This window comes from Rattus norvegicus, chromosome 1 (genome assembly GCF_036323735.1).
Source record: "Rattus norvegicus strain BN/NHsdMcwi chromosome 1, GRCr8, whole genome shotgun sequence".
Lineage (NCBI taxonomy): Eukaryota > Metazoa > Chordata > Mammalia > Rodentia > Muridae > Rattus > Rattus norvegicus.
In genome coordinates, this window is record NC_086019.1 from 86,141,145 (window position 1) to 86,164,113 (window position 22,969).

General features: G+C 52.3%; 2 protein-coding genes across 5 annotated transcripts in view; one reads left to right on the plus strand and one right to left on the minus strand.

Moving 5' to 3' along the window:
• Positions 1–305: 305 nt before the first annotated feature.
• On the plus strand, positions 306–9,522 carry Bbc3 (Bcl-2 binding component 3). Of its 4 annotated transcripts, none has more exons than NM_173837.2 (4): positions 1,557–1,819; positions 4,076–4,364; positions 5,619–5,809; positions 8,443–9,522. In NM_173837.2, the coding sequence occupies exons 2-4, from the start codon at positions 4,091–4,093 to the stop codon at positions 8,557–8,559; spliced, it is 582 nt and encodes a 193-aa protein (NP_776209.1). In that variant the 5' UTR covers positions 1,557–1,819; positions 4,076–4,090; the 3' UTR covers positions 8,560–9,522. The 4 variants fall into 4 exon arrangements, with proteins under 4 accessions (XP_038936842.1, NP_776209.1, XP_038936853.1 ...); XM_039080925.2 differs by lacking the exon at positions 1,557–1,819 and adding an exon at positions 2,347–2,407; XM_039080919.2 differs by lacking the exon at positions 1,557–1,819 and adding an exon at positions 2,348–2,487.
• Positions 9,523–17,969: 8,447 nt separating this feature from the next.
• Sae1 (SUMO1 activating enzyme subunit 1) overlaps positions 17,970–22,969 on the minus strand; it is a 55,976-nt gene continuing 50,976 nt past the window's right edge. Inside the window, exons 8-9 of the mRNA NM_001012063.1 lie at positions 21,595–21,664; positions 17,970–18,860 (exon numbers count right to left, since the gene is read on the minus strand). Coding sequence (NP_001012063.1) covers positions 18,768–18,860; positions 21,595–21,664 — 163 coding nt within the window. The 3' untranslated portion in view covers positions 17,970–18,767. The remainder of the gene's footprint in view (positions 18,861–21,594; positions 21,665–22,969) is intronic.

Consider the following 22,969-nt stretch of genomic DNA (forward strand, 5'->3'; position numbering starts at 1 on the left):
GTCTGCAGATTGTCTAGTTGTGGGTTGTTTTAATTGCGAGTGTGTGAGAGAGTACATGAATGCAGTTTCAGGTGTCTAAGGAGGCCAGTGGCATCGGATTCACTGGAGCTCGAGTTACATGCCATTGTGAGCCACCACCTGATGTAGGTACTGGAGTAGAACTCAGGTCCTTGGGAAGAGATGTAATCACTCTTAGCCACTGAGCTCTTTGCAGCACTTGCATCTTTCTTTGTTTGTTTGCTTGTTTGTTTGTTTGTTTGTTTAAATCACTTGCTGTGCTCGAAAATGGGCCTGAATCTCACTATGTAACTCAGACAGGCTCCAACCCTGCAACCACATTCCGGCTTCATCCTCCGGAAGTGCTAAAGACAGGCATAAGTGACCATGTTTTTTTTTTTTTAAACAAGTGTCTTTTTCTCGCATGGCTGTGTGACATCCTTTTGCAGCCAGCCCAGTGCTGGGCACCCATAGGTAAGTCACATACTCAGTAAGGTGGCTGAGTTTGGATGAGACACAAAGAGTCTGTCAGGTGCTTTGAGAGACCGACGTTCAAGGCTTGGGAGGAGGAAGGGTCACTGTTTCAGAAGGGAAAGGGAAATGACTTTTAGAAAGGGGAAATGGAACAGAAACAACAGACAAGATGAAATAGGGTGCAGGGGGCTGCCCGGGCATGTCAGTGCCAGGAGCTCAGGGCCGCCTCCTCCCCACGTGTCCAGTGCCAGATTGCTATTACACAGGGCCAGGTATTCATGTTCACGAGTGTCTCCCACCATCGAGCCATTTAGCGGGAAGCTGTTCCAGGAGTGCCTTTGTGAGCACAGGTCAGGGGTTAGTTTCTTCTGTATGTGACTGGTGTGTTTAGTAGGATCAGCTGGGTGTGCTTTGCCAGCTCTTGCGGGTGTCAGCCTGGGAGTGCTATTTGGACCTGGGTGTGTGTCCTTCTGAACCTGTCAGGAAGTTGTTCTGAGAAGGGGTCAGCTTGAGTGTAGTGCGAACACTATAGGCATCTGGGGACACGGGTTTGTGAGTCTGAGCCTGCTTGAATATTGCTTGTTCAACTATGTGTGGGGTTGTCACTGTCTGTGTGTGTCCCTATGAGCCAGTAAGGAAGAAAATCTGGATGTCTGGGGCTGTGTAAACTTGTGTGCCCAGGCCCTTGTCCCATCGTGTATCCGTGCCTCTGGTCTGACTTCGTGTTCCAGTGGCTCAGTCATCAGTGACTCGGTGCACCCTGGTGTGCCAGTCCATCAGTTTGAGCGTACTTCTTCGGTGTGGGTGTGGGTCCTAGTCAGTGTGTCAGTGTGTCAAGTGTTTGTCTGGACATCCTAGGTCTGGGCTGTCCCCACGGTGCTCCTCCTGCCCCAACCAGGCCTCGCCCCGCCCCTCTGGCTGCCGGGAAACCCCCCGCGCGGAGGTAGGGGGCGCGGCGCCCGCCTGCAAGCCCCGACTTGTCCCCGGCCGCGGGCGGGGCCCTGGCGTCACGCGGGGGCGGGGCGTGGGAGCCAGAGAGAGAGAGAGGCGGAGCGGGGCGGGGCGGGAGCGAGCGGGGCCCGGGGATCTGCCGGGAGGCCTGAGACGAGGCTCGGAGCCACATGCGAGCGGGGCGCCCAGGAGACGGCGGCGACACCAGCGAGCAATCTGCAGCGGTGATCCGGACGCAGACACGAACGCACCAGAAGCAGCAGCAGCAGCCACTGCAGTCAGAGCAGCAACAACAGCAAGGAGCCTCGGTAGCAAGCCAGTCGGCGGGCGAGCCCTCCAGAAGGCAGCCGCCCGCCACCCCATCGCCTCCTTCCTCCGGCGTGTTCATGCCCCCGGGGTGAGTACTAACCCCGATCCCTGACGCTGCTGCCAGGCCAGGAGGGCTCCCTGGAGGAGGTGACGGGGTGCACAGGCAGAGAGGGAACTTGCATTCTCGCAGCTTGTACCCCAGCTTTCATCACTGGGACTAAGGCTGGGCAGGGCAGGCGGGAAGGAAGCACCTGGGTCTCGGGGTGCCCCGTCTGGGCGCACAGGTGCCACAGCGGTCTGGCGGGTTTGTTTACAAACAATGGGGTTCGGGCTCGCCCGCGCCCCCTGGTGGCCAGTGAGACTGGGGAGCAGCGTGGCCCCGGGCTCGCTCGGGTCCCCGGAGTCCCACTGAGGGAGGGTCGGAGTGGGGGGTGGCACCGACGATCGGCCACACCCAGCGCGCGCGCCCGCCGGGGGCGGCGACAGGGGGCGGCGGAGGCTGTGGCTCCCGCGGGCGGGGGCTGCGCCCCAGCAACAGCCGGTTATTGGCCCCGCGCGCGCTGGGCGGGCGGGGCGGGCGCACGTGGCGGCGTGTGGGGGGGGGGGAGGCTGTGACAGCGGAGCGACGGCGGGGACCGCGCGTGCGGGGCTGTGGATCTGCAGGTGTCTCGCCTGGGTGTGTGCGCTCGTGTCTGGCTCCCGAGTTTGTATTTCTACACCGAGATGTTGGCGTTTGTCACCCGGAGGGGTGTCTGCGTGAGTCCTTGCCCGCGTGTCTGCGGGGTGGGGTGCACCTGTCCGTTTACGGGAGTGGGTGGTCACCCCCCCAAACCAGAGTTGTATACGTGTGCTCTTATGGGGTGAATAGGGGGATCTGTCGCTTGCCTGGTAGTGCTGGTGGTGGTGGTGGTGGTGCGGACAACGGGGGCACTTGAACTGTGTTTGTGTGTCGCTTGAGTGAGCTGTGTTGCTGTGCAGGGGTCTCGCCCGAGTGTGCGCTGTGTGTGTGTGTGTGTGTGTGTGTGTGTGTGTGTGTACGCGCGCGCGCGCGCGTGCTGTCTCTGGGTGTCTCCAAGACAAGCATCTGCTGCACCCAGCTTTTGGGATGGGATGCCACCCAGTGTCTGATCGTTCCCTGGGTGACTTCTGAGTGGCAAGAGCAACAAGGCACACTGAGCACGAAGGGTTCTGGGATGGGGGGGGGATCTAGAGGGTTCAGTGCCAGCCCCTCTCCCTGCATGCACAGAGAGAGAGAGAGAGAGAGAGAGAGAGAGAACACGAACAGAGACAGAGTGCATGCGTGTGTTTTGGGTCTGAGGGGTTTGTCACTGTGATCCGTGGCTCCTATGTGTCATGTGGCTCTCTCTGTGTAGTGTTTATACCAGTCACGTGAGGCCAGTGTTTTCTGTCTCTGTATTAGGTGTGTGTGCTGCTGGGCTGTGTGTGTGTGTGTGTGTGTGTGTGTGTGTGTGTGTGTGTGTGTGTGTGTTTTCTGGGGCTGACAGTTGGCTGTGGTGTATTGGGGCTGAGAGGAGAGGCTGAACCGATGGCTTCTACCAGCTGCGGTTGGTGCCTCCCCATGTGGCTGGCCCGCACGCGAGTCGGGTGGGGGTTGATGTATCTCGTTGTGATGACATGTGTCTATGTGTGGCTGTTGTGTCCCAGGAGCCCAAAGTTGGGAGGGTGCACATTCAGGGGTGTTTTGAGGTGATGGTGGTGTGTGTGCTAAGGTATAGTAGGTGTGTCCTGTGTCTTCCAGTTGTCTGTGTTCATGCAGGAGAAACACGTTGAAGTCTGGAGTCTGTTGTGCTTCAGCGTGTGACTGCTGCATTGTGGGTGGGTGAGCGCGGGCATGTCAGCAGCGGGTCAGTGTGAGGCTGGTGTAAATGTGTGGAGGGCTCTGGATGGCTATGTGTGCATGTCTAAGTGTGCCCCCATGTGTTTCTGAGTGAGCCACCTCACTGGGGGGGGTGGTGGCGGGAGGGACGGTGAAGTCGGACACTTCTATGAGTTCTCTGGTGTCTTCCCATTACATACACACGGGTTCTGGGTATTCTGGGAGCCCCAGGCACCCCTGCTGCGCTTTTTTCTGTTGAGAAAGTTCTCCCTGGCCCAAGCCCTTAGAGTCCTAGGCAGTTTCCTTGCGGGCTTTGCTACAAGCCCCAGACGCAGTCTGTGCGCCCCTCACCTCCGCCCCCGCGCGCCCATCACCATGTGTCCCAGCCAGGCTGGCCATAGGGTCATCCCCTCCTGGGTGTGAGTGACCTCCAGGCGGGGTGTCTGAGAGATGGGGTCCTGCAGCCCCCCGGCAGTCGCCCCACTGACCTCCTGCCGTGTCCCGCAGGCTCCAGGGAGCGCCATGGCCCGCGCACGCCAGGAGGGCAGCTCTCCGGAGCCCGTAGAGGGCCTAGCCCGCGACAGCCCGCGTCCTTTCCCGCTCGGCCGCCTGATGCCCTCCGCTGTATCCTGCGGCCTCTGCGAGCCCGGCCTGCCCGCTGCCCCTGCTGCCCCTGCCTTGCTGCCGGCCGCCTACCTCTGCGCCCCCACCGCCCCGCCTGCCGTCACCGCCGCCCTGGGGGGCCCCCGCTGGCCTGGGGGTCACCGCAGCCGGCCCCGAGGCCCGCGCCCGGACGGTGAGTGCGGGCCCCGCACCTGGGGAAGCTGAAGCAGGAGTGGAGCTGAGTGGGGCCACCGGGAGGGTGTGGCCAGTGTGGTCTTTGTGTAGCAAGAACCAGGAAGACAGAGTGGGAGACATGGATGGAGGGGCCAGGTCGAGTGGGAAGTCCCTCTTGGAATCTGACTGCAGTCCCCCGAGTTGCAGCCCACGTCCCTTCTCGGGCCTCGGGCAACAGCTGTTTCTCAGCTCCCCTCCCCCAGCCTGGGTCCATGGGCGCCCCCACTCCGCAAGAAGATTGCAGTGGGAAGGAGTGTGGCCAGTGGTAGGACTGTCACCTCAGGACTTTGGGGAGGGGTCGGAGGCCTTACCCTTTTATTTGAATCTCTTTGGCTCTGGCGGGGTTAGTCCGCAGTCCCCGGGGAGGAAGGAGAGGGGGAGGGGCCATTGTGTTGGGAAAGTCCCCCTCGGGGAGAGGGTGAGGCTCAGGGAGGGAAGGGTTAAAGGTCCCTCGCCTGATGGGTTGTTAACCCTGTGGTGCCCGGCTATGGGGAATGACATCTAGGTTTCCCTTTCTGTCTGCCCCCCACACCTCCCCGTACAGTCTCCTGAGCCCAGAGGTTAAAGAGAGAAAAACTTTCCAACTTTATCTGCGATTCAGGACTAGATTCAGAGATCATGGAAACTGAGGCCCAGGACCTGCTGTGACGGAGGGAGGAGCAAGGATGAGTGCCAGAGGGGGTTGGGCAGAAAGTCTAACCCAGTACCCCTGCCACCCCCACCCAAACCCTATTCCTCTTGGGTTAGCCCCAGTCTGGACTTCTGGTCATCAGGCCAATGCCACATCCGGGGGTGTGGCCTCACTGTGGTTGGGCAGGAGTGAGCTGGAGACCTGAGAGTAGTGACTGGGTGGGGTCTGTGGCCGTATCCCCGTGTGACCTTGGTCACTTCTCTGGGTGGGGCCTCAGTTTCCCCGTCTGTCAAATAGAGCAGGCTAGATTTGACCCTGTATTAGAATAGGGGTACTTAGGTCGGATAAATTGAGGGACTTCCACGTTGATATGAGCTTTAGTGGGTAACTGGCCATTCAGGTGACCCCAGAGCCACTTCCTCAAGACCCCTTTCTAGGGCCTGCGGGGAAGAGTGGGAAAAAGAAATTTCTATGGCTGTGAGGAGAAGCGGAGGAAAAAGCACAGTATAGCTACTTAGTGGCTCCGCGACGCCTCCGGACAGACTGGGTGGATGGTGACCACGCCCCTTTCCCCTCTCCCAGGTCCTCAGCCCTCGCTGTCACCAGCCCAGCAGCACCTAGAGTCGCCCGTGCCCAGCGCCCCGGAGGCCCTGGCGGGAGGCCCCACCCAAGCTGCCCCGGGAGTGCGTGTGGAGGAGGAGGAGTGGGCCCGGGAGATCGGGGCCCAGCTGCGGAGGATGGCGGACGACCTCAACGCGCAGTACGAGCGGCGGGTGAGTGCGGGGCGGCGGGCAGGTGGGGAGGGGGACGCACGCCCCCGCCAGATGTGCTGCAGCTGTTGGCCCAGCGCGCGCGAGGTCGCGCCGGGGACAAGCAGATGGGGGTGTGGGGGTGGGAATCGGCTGGATGCCGTGATCCAGTGTAGTCCGGATCAGGACCGGAGCCCCAGGCAGGGTCCGGGAACGCTGCTCGGTGCCCGCAGCCGCGGGGACTGAGGGCGGCGCTCGGCGCAGCGGCTCCTATATCCCGGGCTATTTATAGCCGGTGAGTCAGCAACGCGCCGCGCCCGCCCCGCCCGCCCCCACCCGGCCGAGCTGCGCCCCGCAGCGCCTCCCGCCGGTTGCTTTGCGCCCGCGCCGCCCTGGGCCGGGCCTGCCACTTGGTCTCTCTAGGTGGGAGCCCCTAATGGAACCCTTAGACCCTGGTGTCCGCCCCTAGCGCTGTGCACTCTGCACATGGCCCTTGCATTGTTTGCTGATTGCAACAGAGGGGGATGGGGAGAAGCGCACCCCACTGACGTTGGATGGGTACAGGTCCCTCCCCTGCCCTGTCCCCTACCTTTTGTAAAGGGGACAGCCTCCCAGCCGCGACTCATTCCCGGCAGGTGTTTTGTTTTGTTTTTGGGGTTTTTTTTTTTTTGTTTGTTTGGTTTTGGTTTTGGTTTTTGCACCCGCTTTCATGCACAGCCAGGGGCGTTGTTTTTAGTTCCCATCCTGGCTCTGGCGTTGCCTTCTCCTATGGCGCCTTCTCCTAACTACTGCTTTCTAAAGTCCTCCATCCCCTTCATTGGTTACCACCAAGCACATCCTAGAGATGTGGCCAAGTAGCGTGGCCTGGTGGTGGCTTCCTGTAATCCCACCTACTCAGGGAGGGAAAAAGAAAGTTCAAAGCCAGCCTGGGCAAGCTAGTGTTACCCTGCTTCAGAAATAAAGAGACTTTGGAGCGGCTCAGAGGATAAAGGTGCTTGCTACAAAAACTGATTAACTGAATTCGATCCCCAGGACCCACAGTAAAAGACAGAGTCTAGTCTTAACACCGTGTTCTCGTTCTCTAACCTCCACATGCTGCACACACAAATCTCTCTCTGTCTCTCTCTTCTCTCCTCTTCTCCCCCCCCGTTAAAGGGGGCTTAGTGGTTAAAAGAAATCTTGCACACACTTAGTGGTTAAGAGAAATCTTGCACACACTTAGTGGTTAAGAGGACTCTTGCAGAGAACCAGGGCCAGATCCCAACTGATCACTGCCTGGAACTCCCTCTGCATCTGCCCTCACAAACACATTGAATAGTTTTTTAGTTTTATTTTGTTTTTAAAGTTTAGGGAAGGCTGATGTCGCTCAGTTGGTGGACCGCTTGCCTAGGAGCCTTAAGGTCTGTGGGTCAAGGTCACCTTCAATTACACTTTCAGTTCCAGGACCACCTGCGATACATGAGACCAGGTCTCAAAAACAATGATATTCTTCTCTTCTTTTCTTTTGGTTTTGCAAGGTGGTTTCTCAGTGTACTGTCCTGGAACTCACTCTGTAGACCAGACAGACTTGCCAGGAACTCAGAGGTTCCCACCCCCCCACCCAAGTGCTAGGCTTAAATGTTCCACTCAGCTGGGCTTTTTTTTTAAGCACCTGTTTGAAACCCACCAGCCAGCGAGTGGGAAAGGTGTGACTTTGTAGGAGACACTGTGTAGCATCATTCTTTTTTCCTCTTTTCTAAGAGATGCACATGGGCCAAGCCCATGTGCTGTTGCCTCCAGAGTGAACACCCAGTGCTCCCCCTAATATGCTGACTAAGTATAATGATAGTGAGCTCACAAGGCTCACATTCACTTTGTAGACCACCATGCTTGAATTCTCTGCCTGCTTCTACCTCCCAAGTTCTAGAATTAAAGATGTGAGCTACCACACCCAACTTTCTTGTTTGCTTTCATTTTCTTTTTCTTTTCTTTCCTCTTTTTTTTTTTTTTTTTTTAAAGGCTGGCTCATAGTAAATTGTTCACACTAGCTTTGAACTACTCACTTTGTAGCCCAGGCAGGCTCTGAACCTTCTTCCTGCCTCAGCCTCCTGAGCCACTGGGATTACAGGCCTAGACACTTAATTTTTTTCTGCTACCAGGGAGAGAACAAGGGTTTCCCCGAAGACAGCATTGACAAGAGACACCTTCTCTCATCCTTGCTGGGATAGTGTGCTGTTCTCAGCTCTCCTTCTGGGTTGTTTGAGAATTGCTAAGGCTGCTGGCCATTTTCTGCTCCCTCCCACGTCCCAACAGCCTTTTGGTTGGTTGGTTTGCTTTTTCCAGACAGGAAGGAGCCTGCACTCTAGCACAAATTTAGTGAGGCATGCTAAGATTAGGAGTGCGAGCCACCCACCGCACCTGTCTCTCACCTTGAATGGGCTGCATTTCAGCACACCCCTTAGAGCCCTTGTGATTTGTGGGGCGACTATGCTAGGCTCCATGCTATGCGGTTTCTGCTCCTGCTCCTTCCCACCTATGCTGGGAGAGTGTGCCTCTGGGAGTGAGGAGCTGGTAAGAGGGTTGCGCTCAGTTTTGGGACCAATCTTGAACCTATACCTTTCGTTTACTGACCCACTGTCTGCACATCCAAGCTAATTCCCGCTTCTTTCTCTCCCCAGAGACAAGAAGAGCAACATCGACACCGACCCTCGCCCTGGAGGGTCATGTATAATCTCTTCATGGGACTCCTCCCCTTACCCAGGGATCCTGGAGCCCCAGAAATGGAGCCCAACTAGGTGCCTACACCCGTCCCGGGGGACGTCGGAGACTTGAGGGGCAGGACCCCCTCCGCCTTCTGACACCCTGGCCAGCGCGGGGGACTTTTTCTGCACCATGTAGCATACTGGACTGCCAGCCTTGCTTGTCCCAGGGGCAGGCAAGGGAAGCCACTCGAGCCCCGGCAGCCTGGGTGCACTGATGGAGATACGGACTTGGGGGACCCTGGCCTCCCAAAAGCCAGGGAAGGGAGGGCTGAAGGACTCATGGTGACCGAGGGGGTGGGGACCGAGCCGCCCGCCTCTGCCGCCCACCACCATCTCAGGAAAGGCTGCTGGTGCTGGCTGCCCGTTCCAGCTGCAGGGGGGGCTCTGGGGGTGTCCCCAGTGCGCCTTCACTTTGGGCCTGGCCTCAGGCCCCTGGTGCTTCCCCCCCTCCTCCTGAGGAGGGGGCCTGTGAAGAGCATATGAGCCAAACCTGACCACTAGCCTCCTGGAGCCAGAGAATGGGGGGCATGTGAAAGCCTTCTCAACCCAGTGCCCAGCCATCTTCCCTGAGCCGCCGGCGGGCGGTGAGCAATGCCTGCCTCACCTTCATCTGGGGGTGTCCAGGAGGGGTCCAGACTGTGAATCCTGTGCTCTGGCCGGGACCACTCCCCCAGTCCCCATCCATCCCATTGCATAGGTTTAGAGAGAGCACGTGTGACCACTGGCATTCATTTGGGGGGTGGGAGATATTGGCGGAAGCCACCCCAGCCTTAGTCCCCAGGGCAAAGCGCTGGGGAGGAAGATGGGGAGTCAGGGAGGGGGGAAGTCTCAGAAGAGGGAGGAGTCTGGGAGCGGGGAGGGACGGCCCAGCCTGTAAAATACTGTACATGCACTGCTGTAGATATACTGGAATGAATTTTCTGTACATGTTTGGTTAATTTTTTTTGTACATGATTTTTGTATGTTTCCTTTTCAATAAAATCAGATTGAACAGTGGACACTCTTTTTGTTAGCCCTGCCAGTGGCAGGGTTTCTGGCACTACCTGTGAGGATGTGAAAGAAGCTGGGACTCTTGGACTCTTAAGGGGCTGTCATACAAAAAGGCAAGCTAGAGGCTGGTCTAGTAGCACAGGCCTGTCATAGCTACTTAGATGGCCTGAGCAGCTAAGTGAGACCCAGTCTAAAGTAACGGTGAGGGGACGGCTGGAGAGATGGCTTAGCAGTTAACATGGGCTGTTCTTCAAGAGGATCTGCATTCAGTTCCCAGCACCCACATGGCAGCTCACCATCTATAACTCAAGTTCCAGGAGATCTGATAGCTTTTCCTGACCTCTGTGGGTACCAGGCATGTGCATAGCACCCATTACATGCTGACAAAACAAAACAAAACAACCCCCCCACACAAATATGCACATAGAATAAATAAATGGGCTGGAGAGATGGCGCAATGGTTAAGAGCACTGGCAGATCTTCCAGAGGTCCTGAGTTCAATTCCCAGCACCCACATGGCTTCTCACAACCACTTGGGGATCTGATGCCCTCTTCTGGCTTGCAGACATTCATGCAGATACAGCCCTCATATACAATTAATTAATTAATTTTTAAAAATAAATAATTGGGGTTGGGGATTTAGCTCCGTGGTAGAGCACTTGCCTAGCAAGCGCAAGGCCCTGGGTTCAGTCTCCAGCTCCAAAAAAAAAAAAAAAAAAAAAAAAAAAAGTAATAATTCAAAAAAAGTAGTAGGAAGACTGGGAATATTGCTCGGTGAGCCTCTGCCTAGCAGGATCTGGAGGTGTGGCTCAACAGCACAATGCCCTGGGTTCAATTACTTATACCAAGAGAGAGAAAAAGGGCAGGTTGAGAGAGGCAGACAAGTTGTAGCTACACAGAGCTGGCAGCCACTGCTGTAGCCTTAAGAGAGCAAGCAGAGGATCTAATCCTTCATGTGTATTTAGTCCATCAGGTATGAACAGTGTAATGTAGCCCGAGATTTACTGTATGAATGAATGAATAGCTTATAATTCAAGAGCTTGAGTTACAGACCGTGAGCTCTGTCCTGGATGACTTGGGAACTAGCTTGGCCCTATGATCAGCCTCAGGTTGCCTCTGTGGCTGGAAGAGCACCTTGAGCTAAGGTCAAAACGAGGCGTCCCTTGAAGCATTGTCTGTCCTAAGGCAAAGCACACTACCAGCTCTCAATGCCGAGCACAGCCCACCTGGCATTATTTTTGAGAGACTTTTCCCTAATAAACTTACTGAGAATTGGCCAAATGAACCCTCTTCTATGTGATGTATCCCTTCCTGGTGGCCGATGACAGTAAAGGCAATTCAGGGGAAACAGAGGGCTGTGGGCTTATGGGAGGGGAATCTGAGGGAGCCACATCTTCTGCCTTCCTGAGCATCTCCACTAGAAGGAAGTGTATGTGTTTCAAGAGTCCAAGGGCACTGTGCACACAGTGGCTCACAAAAGTGCCACGTCTGGGGCGTGATGTGGTGGCACACACCTTTAATCCCAGCACTTGGAAGGCAGAGGCAGGAGGATCTCTGTGAGTTGGAGGCCAGCCTGGTCTACAGAGCAAGTTCCAGGGCAGCCTTGGCTACATAGAGAAACTTTGGGAAGGGGGAGTGCCGAGTCTGATCTAGTCATATAAGGGGACAATACAGTTGGCTTCCTTGTTTCTGGATGGTACAGCCAGTCTGAAAATGTCCTAAGTTGAGGGCTGGTGAGATGGATGAACAGATTGCCGTCAGACAGGAGAACCTGAGTCCAGCGTCCAGACCCGTATTATAGGAGGAGAGAACTATTCTCCATGAATTGTCCTCGGACCTCCACAGAAATACTGTGACTTTAAAACTATTGTTTTCATTTTCTTTTAAATATTTTTAATATCTTTAATACGATTTAACTGATTAATTTTTCATAAGTATTGTATGGGCCTCTGGAAGAGCAGTCAGTGCTCTTAATCACTGAGCTACCTCTTCAGCCCTCTCCTCCTTTTTTTTTTTTTTTGGTTCTTTTTTTCGGAGCTGGGTACCGAACCCAGGGCCTTGCGCTTCCTAGGTAAGCGCTCTACCACTGAGCTAAATCCCCAGCCCCCCTCTCCTCCTTTTTTTTTTTTAAGATTCATTTTTGTGGGCTGGAGAGATGGCTCAGCGGTTAAGAGCACTGACTGCTCTTCCAGAGGTCCTGAGTTCAATTCCCAGCAACCACATGGTGGCTCACAACCATCTGTAATGGGATCTGATGCCCTCTTCCCCTCTTCTGGTGTGTCTGAAGACAGCTACAGTGTACTTATATAGAATAAATAAATACAACTTTTTTTTTAAAGAAAGGAAAAGAAAGAAAGAAAGATAAAAGGAGAAGCAATTTGAAGGTGGAAGGCATATTCTGGCTCATGGTTGGAGGGGACCGTCCACCAGGGCAGTAAAACCTGGCGGCAGGAACCTGAAGCAGTTGGTCACATTATACCCACACTCGGGAAGCAGAGACAGGGGATCACTCTTGTTCATGCTCTTTCTCCCTTTTTTGTCTGGAATCCTGGCCCATGGAATGGTGCTGCCCAAACTTACAACAGGTTAGTCTTCTCCCTCAATGAACTCGATCTAGAGACTCAGAAGTTTGTCTCCGAGAGACTGTGAGGACCCTCCTGTCAAGATGAGACTCACTGCTAATTATCACACAGTGTCTCAGAGAGAATCATTTCTCAGCCAGGAGACCACCAGAAAAGCTGAGGCCAGGCTGGGCTATACACAGTGAGATGCTGTTTCCAAACAATGGCCACCATAACTTCACAGTCCGCCTTCATCCCATTCCCTCTCTCCTCAGCCTCACTGTATCTTCTACTGGCATCAAATCCCTTTGTCTCACATGGCCTACTGCACTGTCTCAAAGGATATTTTCTTTTTCTTTTTTTCCTTTTTTGTTTTGTTTTGTTTTGTTTTGTTAAGACAGGGTTTCTCTGTGTAGCCCTGGCTGTCTTGCAGCACTCCGTAGACCAGGCTGGCCTTGAACTCACAAAGGTTCACCTGCCTCTGCCTCCCGAGTGCTGGGGTTAAAGATGTGAACCACTGCAGCCTGGCTTATAGCTTATTCCTAATTTTTTTTTAAATAGAAAATATAAGTAGTTTTAGCTAGAGCTGGTGTGATCGATGGCAAAATCTTTTTTTTTTTTCTGTCTTCCACTGCTCATTTACGTTTTGCTTCGTGCATGGGTGACTGTGCAGGTATGCAGGCTCTCTTGAGGACTACCTTCCTGCTTTGAGACCGGATTTCCACCAGGCTACCCCTCCCCACCCCCACCATGGAGCTCTGGGGATCTGCCCTTGGCTTCAACCCTCAATGCTAGGGTTACAGGCACAAGCAGCCACACCCAGCCTTTCACGTGGGATCCAAGGATTCAAACTCAGGCTTGAGTTTTCCCCATGGGGCCAACTCCCCGTCCTATTGTCCTATTTATGTTTTATGGGGCTGGGGCTAGAACCCGAGGCAAGTGCTAAGTCACTAAGCTCCACCCCAACTCTCCCTTCAGCATCTTAAGTAGTTCTGCAGACTCGTGCCCTCCTTTTCTTTCGAGACAAGTTTCTCTTGTCGTTGAACTCCCAGCTTCCTGCTTCACCTCCTAGTATTGGCAACTGATCCAGGGCGTCAAGCACGCCCGCCTCATGCCAGCCTCTCAGCTCGCCTTTGGAGGGTAAAGTCCATCCCAGTGGCTGGGGCAGCCCTGGACGTTTGATTGGGTGTCTGGCTTGCTCACAGGCTCGCTCACACCTCTAGCAGCACATGCACGTGCACACTACACACATAGGAGCATGTGTGCACACACACCTGTACACTCATGCACACACACACCAATTTGGGACAGGATTTCCCTCTGGAGCCTAGACCGGCCTCTGACTCATTATGTCCACACTAACCTCCAGTCTTCCACATTCATTTTCTCTTCTTTCCTTTCCCTTCCTTTCTTCCTTTTTTTTTAAAAAAAGGTTTACTTTATGCATGTGAGTACACTGTAGCTGTCTTCAGACACACCAGAACATAGCTTCAGATCCCATTACAGATGGTTGTGAGCCACCATGTGGTTGCTGGGATTTGAACTCAGGACCTCTGGAAGAGCAGTCAGTGCTCTTAACCACTGAGCCATCTCTCCAGCCCCAGAGACAAGCTTTCTTGATACAGCCCTGAACTCATTCTGTAGACCAGGCTGGCCATGGATTTAGAGATTCACCTGCCTCTGCCTTCTGAGTGCTGGAATTAAGTGTGCTCCATCACCCTCAGTCCTCCATTTTCTGCCTCAGTCTGAGTACTAGGTTCACAGGTTTGAGCCAACACATTTACCTCTTGGTTGGTTCTACAATTTGAATATTTTGTGGGTAGGAAAGATGGCTCAGGCAGTAAAGTCCTGGCTATATAGCATGAGGCCTTGTGTAACATAGTTCAGACCTCTAGACAGTTGCTCACAAGATGTTATGAAGTCTTGTGCATACTGTTAGTGTGTATGCATGATTCATGTATATAATTTGTGTGTATATGTGCATGTCTGTGTGCATGTATGCATGTGTCTATCTGTATGTTCATGTGTGTCTGCACATGTTTATGTGTGTATATATGTATGTGTATGTATGTCTTTGTGCTTGTATGTGTGTATATGTATGTCTTTGTGTGTGTGTGTGTGTGTGTGTGCCAGAGAACAACTTGTGGGATTCAGGTTTTGTATTCTATCACGTGGGTCCTAGGGAGCAAACTCTAGTCATCAAGCTTGGCTGTACGCTCCTGTACCAGTGGAATCATCCTGCTCAACCTTTTCATACCTTCTGGGGGCTGTATTCTGTGTTTTCAACTCGATGACTCTCACCTCTATTATTTTAGGTCTATCGAGATTTTCCAGCCCTAGAATATTCATTTGGTTTTTTTATACCATGTGTTGCTGATTCCAGGTATGCCAGGAACCTGTTCGTGTGACTATAGTTTTTAAGTTTGTGTACCCTGGGCTTACATTCAACTTGCTATTTAGTGGAGATCTGCCTGTCTCTGCCCCTGCCTGGTCTACTTTTCCTTGGTTAAGGATTTGTTTTTATTCTGTATGTATGTGATTGCCCACATATGTGTGTATACCATATGTATGCGTGGGCTCTGTAGAGGATAGAGGAGGGTATCGGAAAGATCCCTTTGAGTTACGACTGGTTGTGAGCCACTGCGTGGGTACTGGGGGACCTGAACCAAGTCCTCAGTGAGGTGGTACTCAGAACCACCAAGCTGACTCTCCCGCCTCCACATTTCCTTCTTTTCACAGACCCAAACACTGGGAGTAGAACATTTCCCCCTTGCATCAAAGACGCAGGGGTACTTACAGCCAGGAGCTATGCTGTGCAAACCCAAGAGGCTCCTAGAAAAATAAACCCAGGAGAAAAGGAAGCAGCTGCAGCCACTGTGGCCACTGTCCAAGGAATGCAGGAACTACGTGGCCCTACACCTTCCCAGGAAGAGGTTCAGCACCTCTGCTCTGCACATGTCTCCAATCCACCATGGCTGCTTTGGAGAAAGAAGGACTTTTGTCTACAAGTTTATTTCCTTCTTAAAACCTATCACAGTGTGTAGGGGGTAGGGGGTGGTGTCAGGTGGTGGTGGTGCATGCCTTTAATTCCAGCACTCAGGAGACAGAGGGGAAGGCAGATCTCTTGAATTCAAGACTAGCCTGGCCTACAGATTGAATCTCGGGAAAGTCAGGGCTACACAGAGAAACGCTGTCTCAAAAAACATAAAACAAAACAGACAAAATATCACTGTAGCTGGAGTGATGGCAGTTAAGAGTACTTGATGCTCTGGTTTGGATTCCAGCACTCACACGGTGGCTCACAAAGATATATAACTCCAAGGTCCAGAGGAACCAATGCCCCGTCCTGGCTTCTGGGGCACCAGGCAAGAATGTGGTGCATATAAACACATACATGCAGGTGTTAACAACTATACACATAAAATTAAAAAGTAAATTCACTTAAGTGGGACCAGTGAGATGGCTCGGTGGGTACAGGTGATCCCTGGAACCCTCTGAGTCCTCTGACCCCCACGAGCACTCCTTGGTGTCTGGCATAGGTACCCAACCCATCAGGTTTGACAGCACATAACTTTGGCTGTTGGGTCATTTTGTTGTCCCTATAACATATATATACATATATGTTTCTCTGTGTAACAGTTGTCTGAGAACTCACTCTGTAGACCAGGCTGGCCTCAAACTCAGACCCGCTCGCCTCTGCCTCCTGAGTGCTGGAATTAGAGGAGTGCGCCCACACCAACGGACTTTTTAACATATTATTCTTAAACACAAGCTGTGTAAAGGAGGTGCCCACGGTGGTCATACATCTGCATAGCTGAGTCTGGGCGGAACTTGGCCATCTGGAAAGCTTCTCTCTCAAGACTTAGGAGGGTGACCTCGGGCGGGGAAAGTGATATAGCCAACACATCCAAAAAGCATCTCGTGTTTCTCTCCAAAATCCTGAGTTCAGCCATGGGGGCAGCTGCTAGGATTATGAGTCTAACGGGCTGCCGGGCTGCCTGGTGCACTGAGGTTTTTTTCCTTGTTTATTCTTTGAGATGAATTCTCACTGTTTAGCTCATGCTGAGTATGAACTCGTGATCCTCCTGTCCCAGGAACAGCTGAGAATATAGGTATATACTGCCACCACACTGAGCTTAACAGAGAAAGAAGCCTTTGAAGAGAGCAGAGAGAGGTTGTACAGACAGTAAACTGCTTGGGCAAGCAGATCTCGCTCTGAGTTAACTCCCAGAACCGACAAGGTGGAACATTCTTGACCCACCCTTGCTACTAGGTATGGCCCAGATGAAGGTGGTCTTCCCATGTCAAATGAATTTAAAAGAACCCTCACAGACGTAACCCAGTTGCTTGGGTTTCAGTTAATTCCAGATGCGGTCAAGTTGACAACTGAGAATGGCCATGAAAAGTCTACCCCTTGTCAACTTGATGCGCAGCTATCTTATGTTTAATTTCCAATGCAAACAATAACCAGTCAGGCTATAATCATGTCAGCCTAACCTGATGTAAGTATCCCGAAAGCAGCCACAGACGAATTGTAAATGTTAGGGGTCTGGGGTCTGACTGTAGCACTGACTGTCCTGGAACTCTCACTATGTAGAGCCAGTTGACCTCGACCTCAGACAAGCACCTGCCTCTGCTCCAGAGGAGGATTTAATACGGATCACCATGCTCAGAAGCAGGATCTTTGTTTTCTGACACGGCGGGAGAACCATGGTATGTCCACCTACACACTTAACACCTATACTCAGGAAAGTGCACCGTCTAGAAGTAGGTAAGGCTGGCATAGAGATGGGTTATTGCTTTGTCTTTTGAGACAAGGTCTATGTAGCCCTAGCTGTCCTGGATGTCATGACTGTCCCGCTGTGTTTGTCTTTTGTGAAGTCCACTCTCCAGCATGCTTTGAGAAGGGCAGACTGGAGACACTGCCGCTGGGCAGCTCACCCCTATGCCCTGCTCCCATGACTCGGTCTCTGAGGATCAGTTCTTTCCCAGGACAGCTATGCACCTTCCGGAATTTCTAGAAGCCATCACTTCACTGACTTTCCCAGATACTTAAAGACACCTTATCTGCAAGGTACTTGCAATCTGGAGATGTGTGGAATTTAAGAGCTTGGCGGTGACTGCTTGCCTGGGGCTGGCAGCTCCCAGGTTCCTCAGAGGCCCTCTTGGTGACTCAGTCTGTGATCTAGAGGTACCAGCTGGAAAGTGTTTCATGTAGGTTCAGGAGCATCTGCTCCCCCTTGTGACCAAGGCTTTACACTGCAACCAGAAAGGTGTCTTTCCTTTTGCCTTTCATCTCCAATAAATCCACAGGACTGCAGACCCTAGTGCCGCTGTACTAATGGTGCCCAGAGAGGGACCAGTCTACAACAGGGTTCCTCTGTACCTGTGATAGATATAGGGGCACACAGGGTGGGAACTGTGTGTTTGCCCTAGAGCAGTGGGCTAAGAACTGGAGCTGATGGTACTGTAGGGAAAACCACATCTTATTGCCATAGGATTCTGTTCTCCACCTCCCCTATTGGCTGCACAGCAGGGGCTGGCTTTGAACTTGCGTCTTTCCTGTCTCAGCCTCTTAGGCGCTGAAGTGACAGGAGTGTGCCACCCTCCATGGTTAGGCTGGGCTCACACACTTGAAGTCAGTCTATTGAGAGTGGCTGCCACATCGCAGAGACCCTTGGCATACAGGCAGGAGCCTAAGCATGTGTGTCCTGTCTGCAGTCCAACTGCTGTATCATCTAAAGGACAAAGGCAGCGGGGGGGGGGGGGGGGGGGGCGGGCGCCTGGAGATAGCAGGAACCTTTGAAGCACACAAGGGTGTGAACACTTTCAGGTTTGAGAAAAATAAGAGACCAGCCACCCACCCACAAGTTTCTAAACCAGGAGACAAGCAAGCTTGAGAGGATGCACTTTATTATCATTCCTTATGAACAACCAAGGGAATCTACAATCTAGACGCGTTGCCCCCATACCCTAGAAGGAAGACCAAGCCAACTCGGCCCTCCCCTCAGAGGACCTGGCTCCCAATATGAGGAACTGGGGGACATGGTGATAGTGGCCCACCCTAACTCTGGAATATGTCTTTGATTATATTCTGAGAGGGGTTCTCGGTACATTTTATAGACCTGTTGGCCTTGATTTACAGCAACCCTCCTGCCCTGGCATCCCAATTTCTAGGATTACAAGCTGCATAACGGCCCCTAGCATTAAATCTACCTTTTAGAAATAAACTGTTTGGGGTGAAAAGACAGCTTGGTCATTAAAGGCTGACAACCAAAAGACATGACAACTGGGTGCGTCCCTTACAAAACCCAGGATACAGACTGAGGAAGGGCCAAGAAGAGGGCTGCTCTCAGTTCTCCAGGCAGAAGTATAATCCATTGGGTTTCAGAGTCTCTGGGCCTGGGGTCCCCACCCATGTCCTGCTCCTCTCTGTTGACCTATAGAAAGAAGTCCAAAGGGTGAGAAGAAACTCTGACACCACGAAGCATGATGCTCTTCCCAGGTGTTGTCAGTCCCCAGTGCCAGAGGGGAGCCTTGTGACTATCACACGCGGGAGCCAGCAGGTCCCCGATAGCTGCTAGGACAAACTTGGGATGAAACCTCGTCTTCTTGCTCTAGAAAAAAACGATCCAGACATGCCTTCATAGAGAGGATAGGTGACTCAGTGGCGTTGCACACACCTCAGGCTCACTGGGGACCAAGGCACTCCACAATTCCACTCCCCTTCATGCCATCGAAGAAGAAGAAGTTGTTGTGAGGAGGGTCCCTTTGAGACAGGGCCTGGAGAGAGGAAAGGAGGGCTCAGTTTCAGTGTAGAGAGAGTAGAACAACAAATCAATGGGCCTTCTAAAGTCGGCCAGGGAAAGAATAACATGAAAATTACACAGGAAGGGCCAAGAGTACTCTTGGTAAAAGCTTCTGCTTAAGCTGGGGGGTGGTGGTACAGGTCTTTAATCCAAGGACTCGGGAGGCAGAGACAGGTGGATCTCTGTGAGTTCCAGGCCAGTTTGGCCTATAGAGAAACCATGCCTAGAAAAACACCATTCAAAACAAACAAGCCTAACACAACCATGGCCCAGGACAAATAGAGGTGTTCACCCAGCTTCAGAGTTAAATAAACTTAATTTAACCCCCGGAATGGCATTCAGATCTCTAAGTTCACGGCCAACACAGTGAAGGTGGGCTATACAGTGGGACTTTGCCACAAACCAACCAACCATACATAACTGGTTTAGGACAGTGCTCCTCAACTGGGCGGGTCACCTTTGTTCTAGGGGTCACCAACATCTGTAGGACCTCTTCTGCCATCCCTTTCTTGTCCCTCCCCAGGGTACGTTTCTCAGTAACAGGAGCTGGTGTCATCAGTGGGAAGGAGCAGTGTCTAATGGTGCCAAACAGACAATACTCCTAGAGCCTCCAAGCCAAGGTGGACATAGCCTGTATTTTTCTCCCTCATGGCTGTGCTGACTAGGCTGGTACTGGTCTCCCGGGTTCCCTGGATCAGTGCTCCAGCCTCCTGAGCAGCTGCACCTGCAGGTGCTGGCTCAACTCATGTTTCAATACAGGGTCTACTATGGCCAATGCTTTCCCTATTCCCTCTGCCACCATGGACAGAAACTCATGGGCCACAGGCATGACTGAGGCCTAAAGCCTGCCAGGACAGTGAATGACGAGAAGGATGTGAGGGTCGAAGGGGGGAGGGAGGGAGGGAGAAAAGCTGATCTGCAGGACTTTCTTTTTTTTTTTTCTTTTCTTTTTTTCGGAGCTGGGGACCGAACCCAGGGCCTTGCGCGCTCTACCACTGAGCTAAATCCCCAACCCCTCTGCAGGACTTTCATATTCTCCCTCTAACTGCTCCCAAGTACTTTTAATAGGTGCTCAGAGGGAGGGCCTCAGATGCAGGCCCTCCCGCCAGCTGGCTGAAGTGTGCTAAGCAGAGGGAGTGCAGGATGAAGGGACAGGGCAGAGGGTGAACATGGGGCAAAAGGTAAAGTGCTTCCCGAGCAAGATGGGGTACGAGATTCCAAACACACCCAGCAACCAAGAATGTAGAGTGCTCTGGCTGTCCGGGGTAAACAGAAACAAGATGCTGAGCAACAGCTGTACCCGGCAGGCAGGCAGGAAGGAGGGGGCAGCATTAAGACAGGGATGTGTAGAAGCCACCATCAACAATGGTTCCAGGCCACCTGCCCCAACCTCCACTCACAACCTCCGCCCCCAGCCCCCGCAGTGCCATGCTAGTCTCTGGCGCTGTGTTGTTAGGACAGCATCTGCAGGATAACACATCTGCAGAGCCTCTAGGCTCTCCTGCTTCTCCAGTCCTTGCTGTCTAGGATATAGAGTTGGGGAGAAATGAGGAAATGAGTTTAGGATAGAGAGCCAATCAGCAAAGGAGAGAAAAAGACGGTAAAGCTACAGGACTCAGGCTGAATCTTCACACAGCAATGAGACCCCAAGTCAAAGCTGCAAGAACCAGTGTCTCTCTATACACTGTCCTCCGTGGTCTGAACTTGTAGAGACATGGAAGTCAGCCAGTCAGACATGCCTCTGTCAACAACAGCCATGATTACAGACACTTCTCCAGAGAAGATGTCTCATACTTGCATTCCCAGCACTCAGGAGGTTGAGAGTTCAAGGTCAGCCTGGGTTATATATTAAGATCCGGTCTTAAACAAAACAAAACAAAACAAACAAACAACAACAACACCCCTAAAGTTTCCAGGGACTGAATTCAGGAGACTTGAGCATACTTTTTTCTTTCTTTTTCTTTTTTTTCCCCCCCCGGGGCTGGGGATTGAACCCAGGACCTTGCGCTTCCTAGGCAAGCGCTCTACCGATGAGCTAAATCCCCCCCCCCACTTTTTTTTCCTTCGGAGCTGGAGACCGGAGCTGGAGACCGAACCCAGGGCCTTGCGCTTGCTAGGCAAGCACTCTACCGATGAGCTAAATCCCCAACCCCGACTTGAGCATACTAAACAAAGACTTTAGCACTGAGCTACACCCTAGCCCTGCATATGATAAATTTAAGAAAGTTGGGCAAATATTTAAGTCTCCAAAGGAAATAAAGCTTGCCATAGTTTTAGCAAACCAAATATTCTAGAAGAGTTACATAGTTGTTAGACCCAGTATTCTTGCTGAGCCACTCATGTGGTGTTGGTAGATCATGAGTCCTGTAGACACTTAATGTAAGCCTCCTCTACACAGTCTCACGGCAGGCCGGATAAGCAGGGGGCGCCCTGCACCACTCTGCAGGATCCAGTCAAGAGCACAGGTGGAGTCTCTTCCCTATCTTCCTCTTACATGGAAATCTCCATCTACTCACACAACTGGTAGAGCAGACAAAGTGGCAACTATAGGAAGCATCCAAGGCCACTAGCTGGCTGGCCCATGACAGCCGGGGTACAGAGCCAGGGCATGAGAGTAAGAGAGCAAGCAGGTCTCAGCCAGCCAGTCCTTGGCTCTGTTAGTGTGTAGTCAGGGCGCTGGGTGAGCTGTCAGCTCCAGATGACTTTACCTTCACAATTTCCTGTGCCAAGATTCCTCCAACCACAGCACATACTGGGGCCATCTCAGAGAAGCAGTACCTAGAAAACAGACAAGAAAAACATAGCACCAGGGCACAGGAAGGTGGTAGGGTGGGAATTAGCCAGGGGCTGTCCTGGATAAAAGTCCTAATCAGAGGGCAGTGCTAGGGCTGGTATCCAGGCATGAAAATTAAATTTGACCCCAGGGGCTCCTAAGTGGGTGGGGAAGACCTTTAACTTTGCAAAGCATGAATTCCTTCACATGATTCTTTTTCTTTTTCTTTTTTTTTTTTAAAGTTCAAGGAAAGACTATATCTGTGCTTCCTAAAAATAAGGTCCTACAAACACCAGATGTGTGAGTGGCCCCAGCACATTCTCGCAATTCTCTCAGCACACGGGCAGTGGGTTCTTCTGTATGCTATTCCCAGAACAGGCTGTGTTACGTGCTAGAAGACAATAAACACGGGTACAGCACAATGTCTACACGACCCTCACAGACAGCAGCTCCTTCCTTTTGGCCTGGCTGGAGTGCTCAGAGGACAATCTCAGAGGAGACTATCAACTCAACTGTCCTCCAATTACCCTCCTGGGGTCCAAAACACAGGCTCCCAAAAGAATTTGTCAGGCTAGTTCCTAGCTCTCAACACAGAAGGGCCAGTCCGAGAAGCAAGCTGGGACATCAGGCCACCCTGACCCTCAAATGGGTCCATATGCCTTCTAGACATTTCTAAAGGTGTACCACCTTCACACGTAACGATGTAAACCCAATTACCAGTGCCATTTTCTGACCTGGTAAATCAACGAGAGGTACTTAGCTGTTTTCAGAGACCCACCCACCCACCCATCAACCATCCATCTTGGTACTGAGCTTTGGATGTCTCTTTCTTTCTTTTTTTTAAAGATTAATTTATTTATTTAGTGTATATGAGTACACTGAAGCTGTCTTCAGACATACCAGAAGAGGGCATCAGGTCCCATGACAGATGGTTGTGAGCCACCATGTGGTTGCTGGGAATTGAACTCAGGACCTCTGGAAGAGCAGTCAGTGCTCTTAACCGCTGAGCCATCTCTCCAGCCCCCTCGGATGTCTCATTTTTGACACATGTATGTATTGTTAAAGTACATCACACAAGGGCCTGCTGCATATTAAAGACCTCCATAGCACATGGCACATAAGTGTAACAAAGTAAGTCCCATGACCAGGCAACAATGTTCCTTTTATCACAAAACAAAACAAAACAAACAAACAAAAAAAGACTATGTAGCTCAAGATGGCACCAACCTGAAGGAGTGCTAGAGATACAAAGCAAGAACTACTTGCACAACCATTTTTTTTTTTTGCTTGTTTTGTGTTTTCCTGAGAAC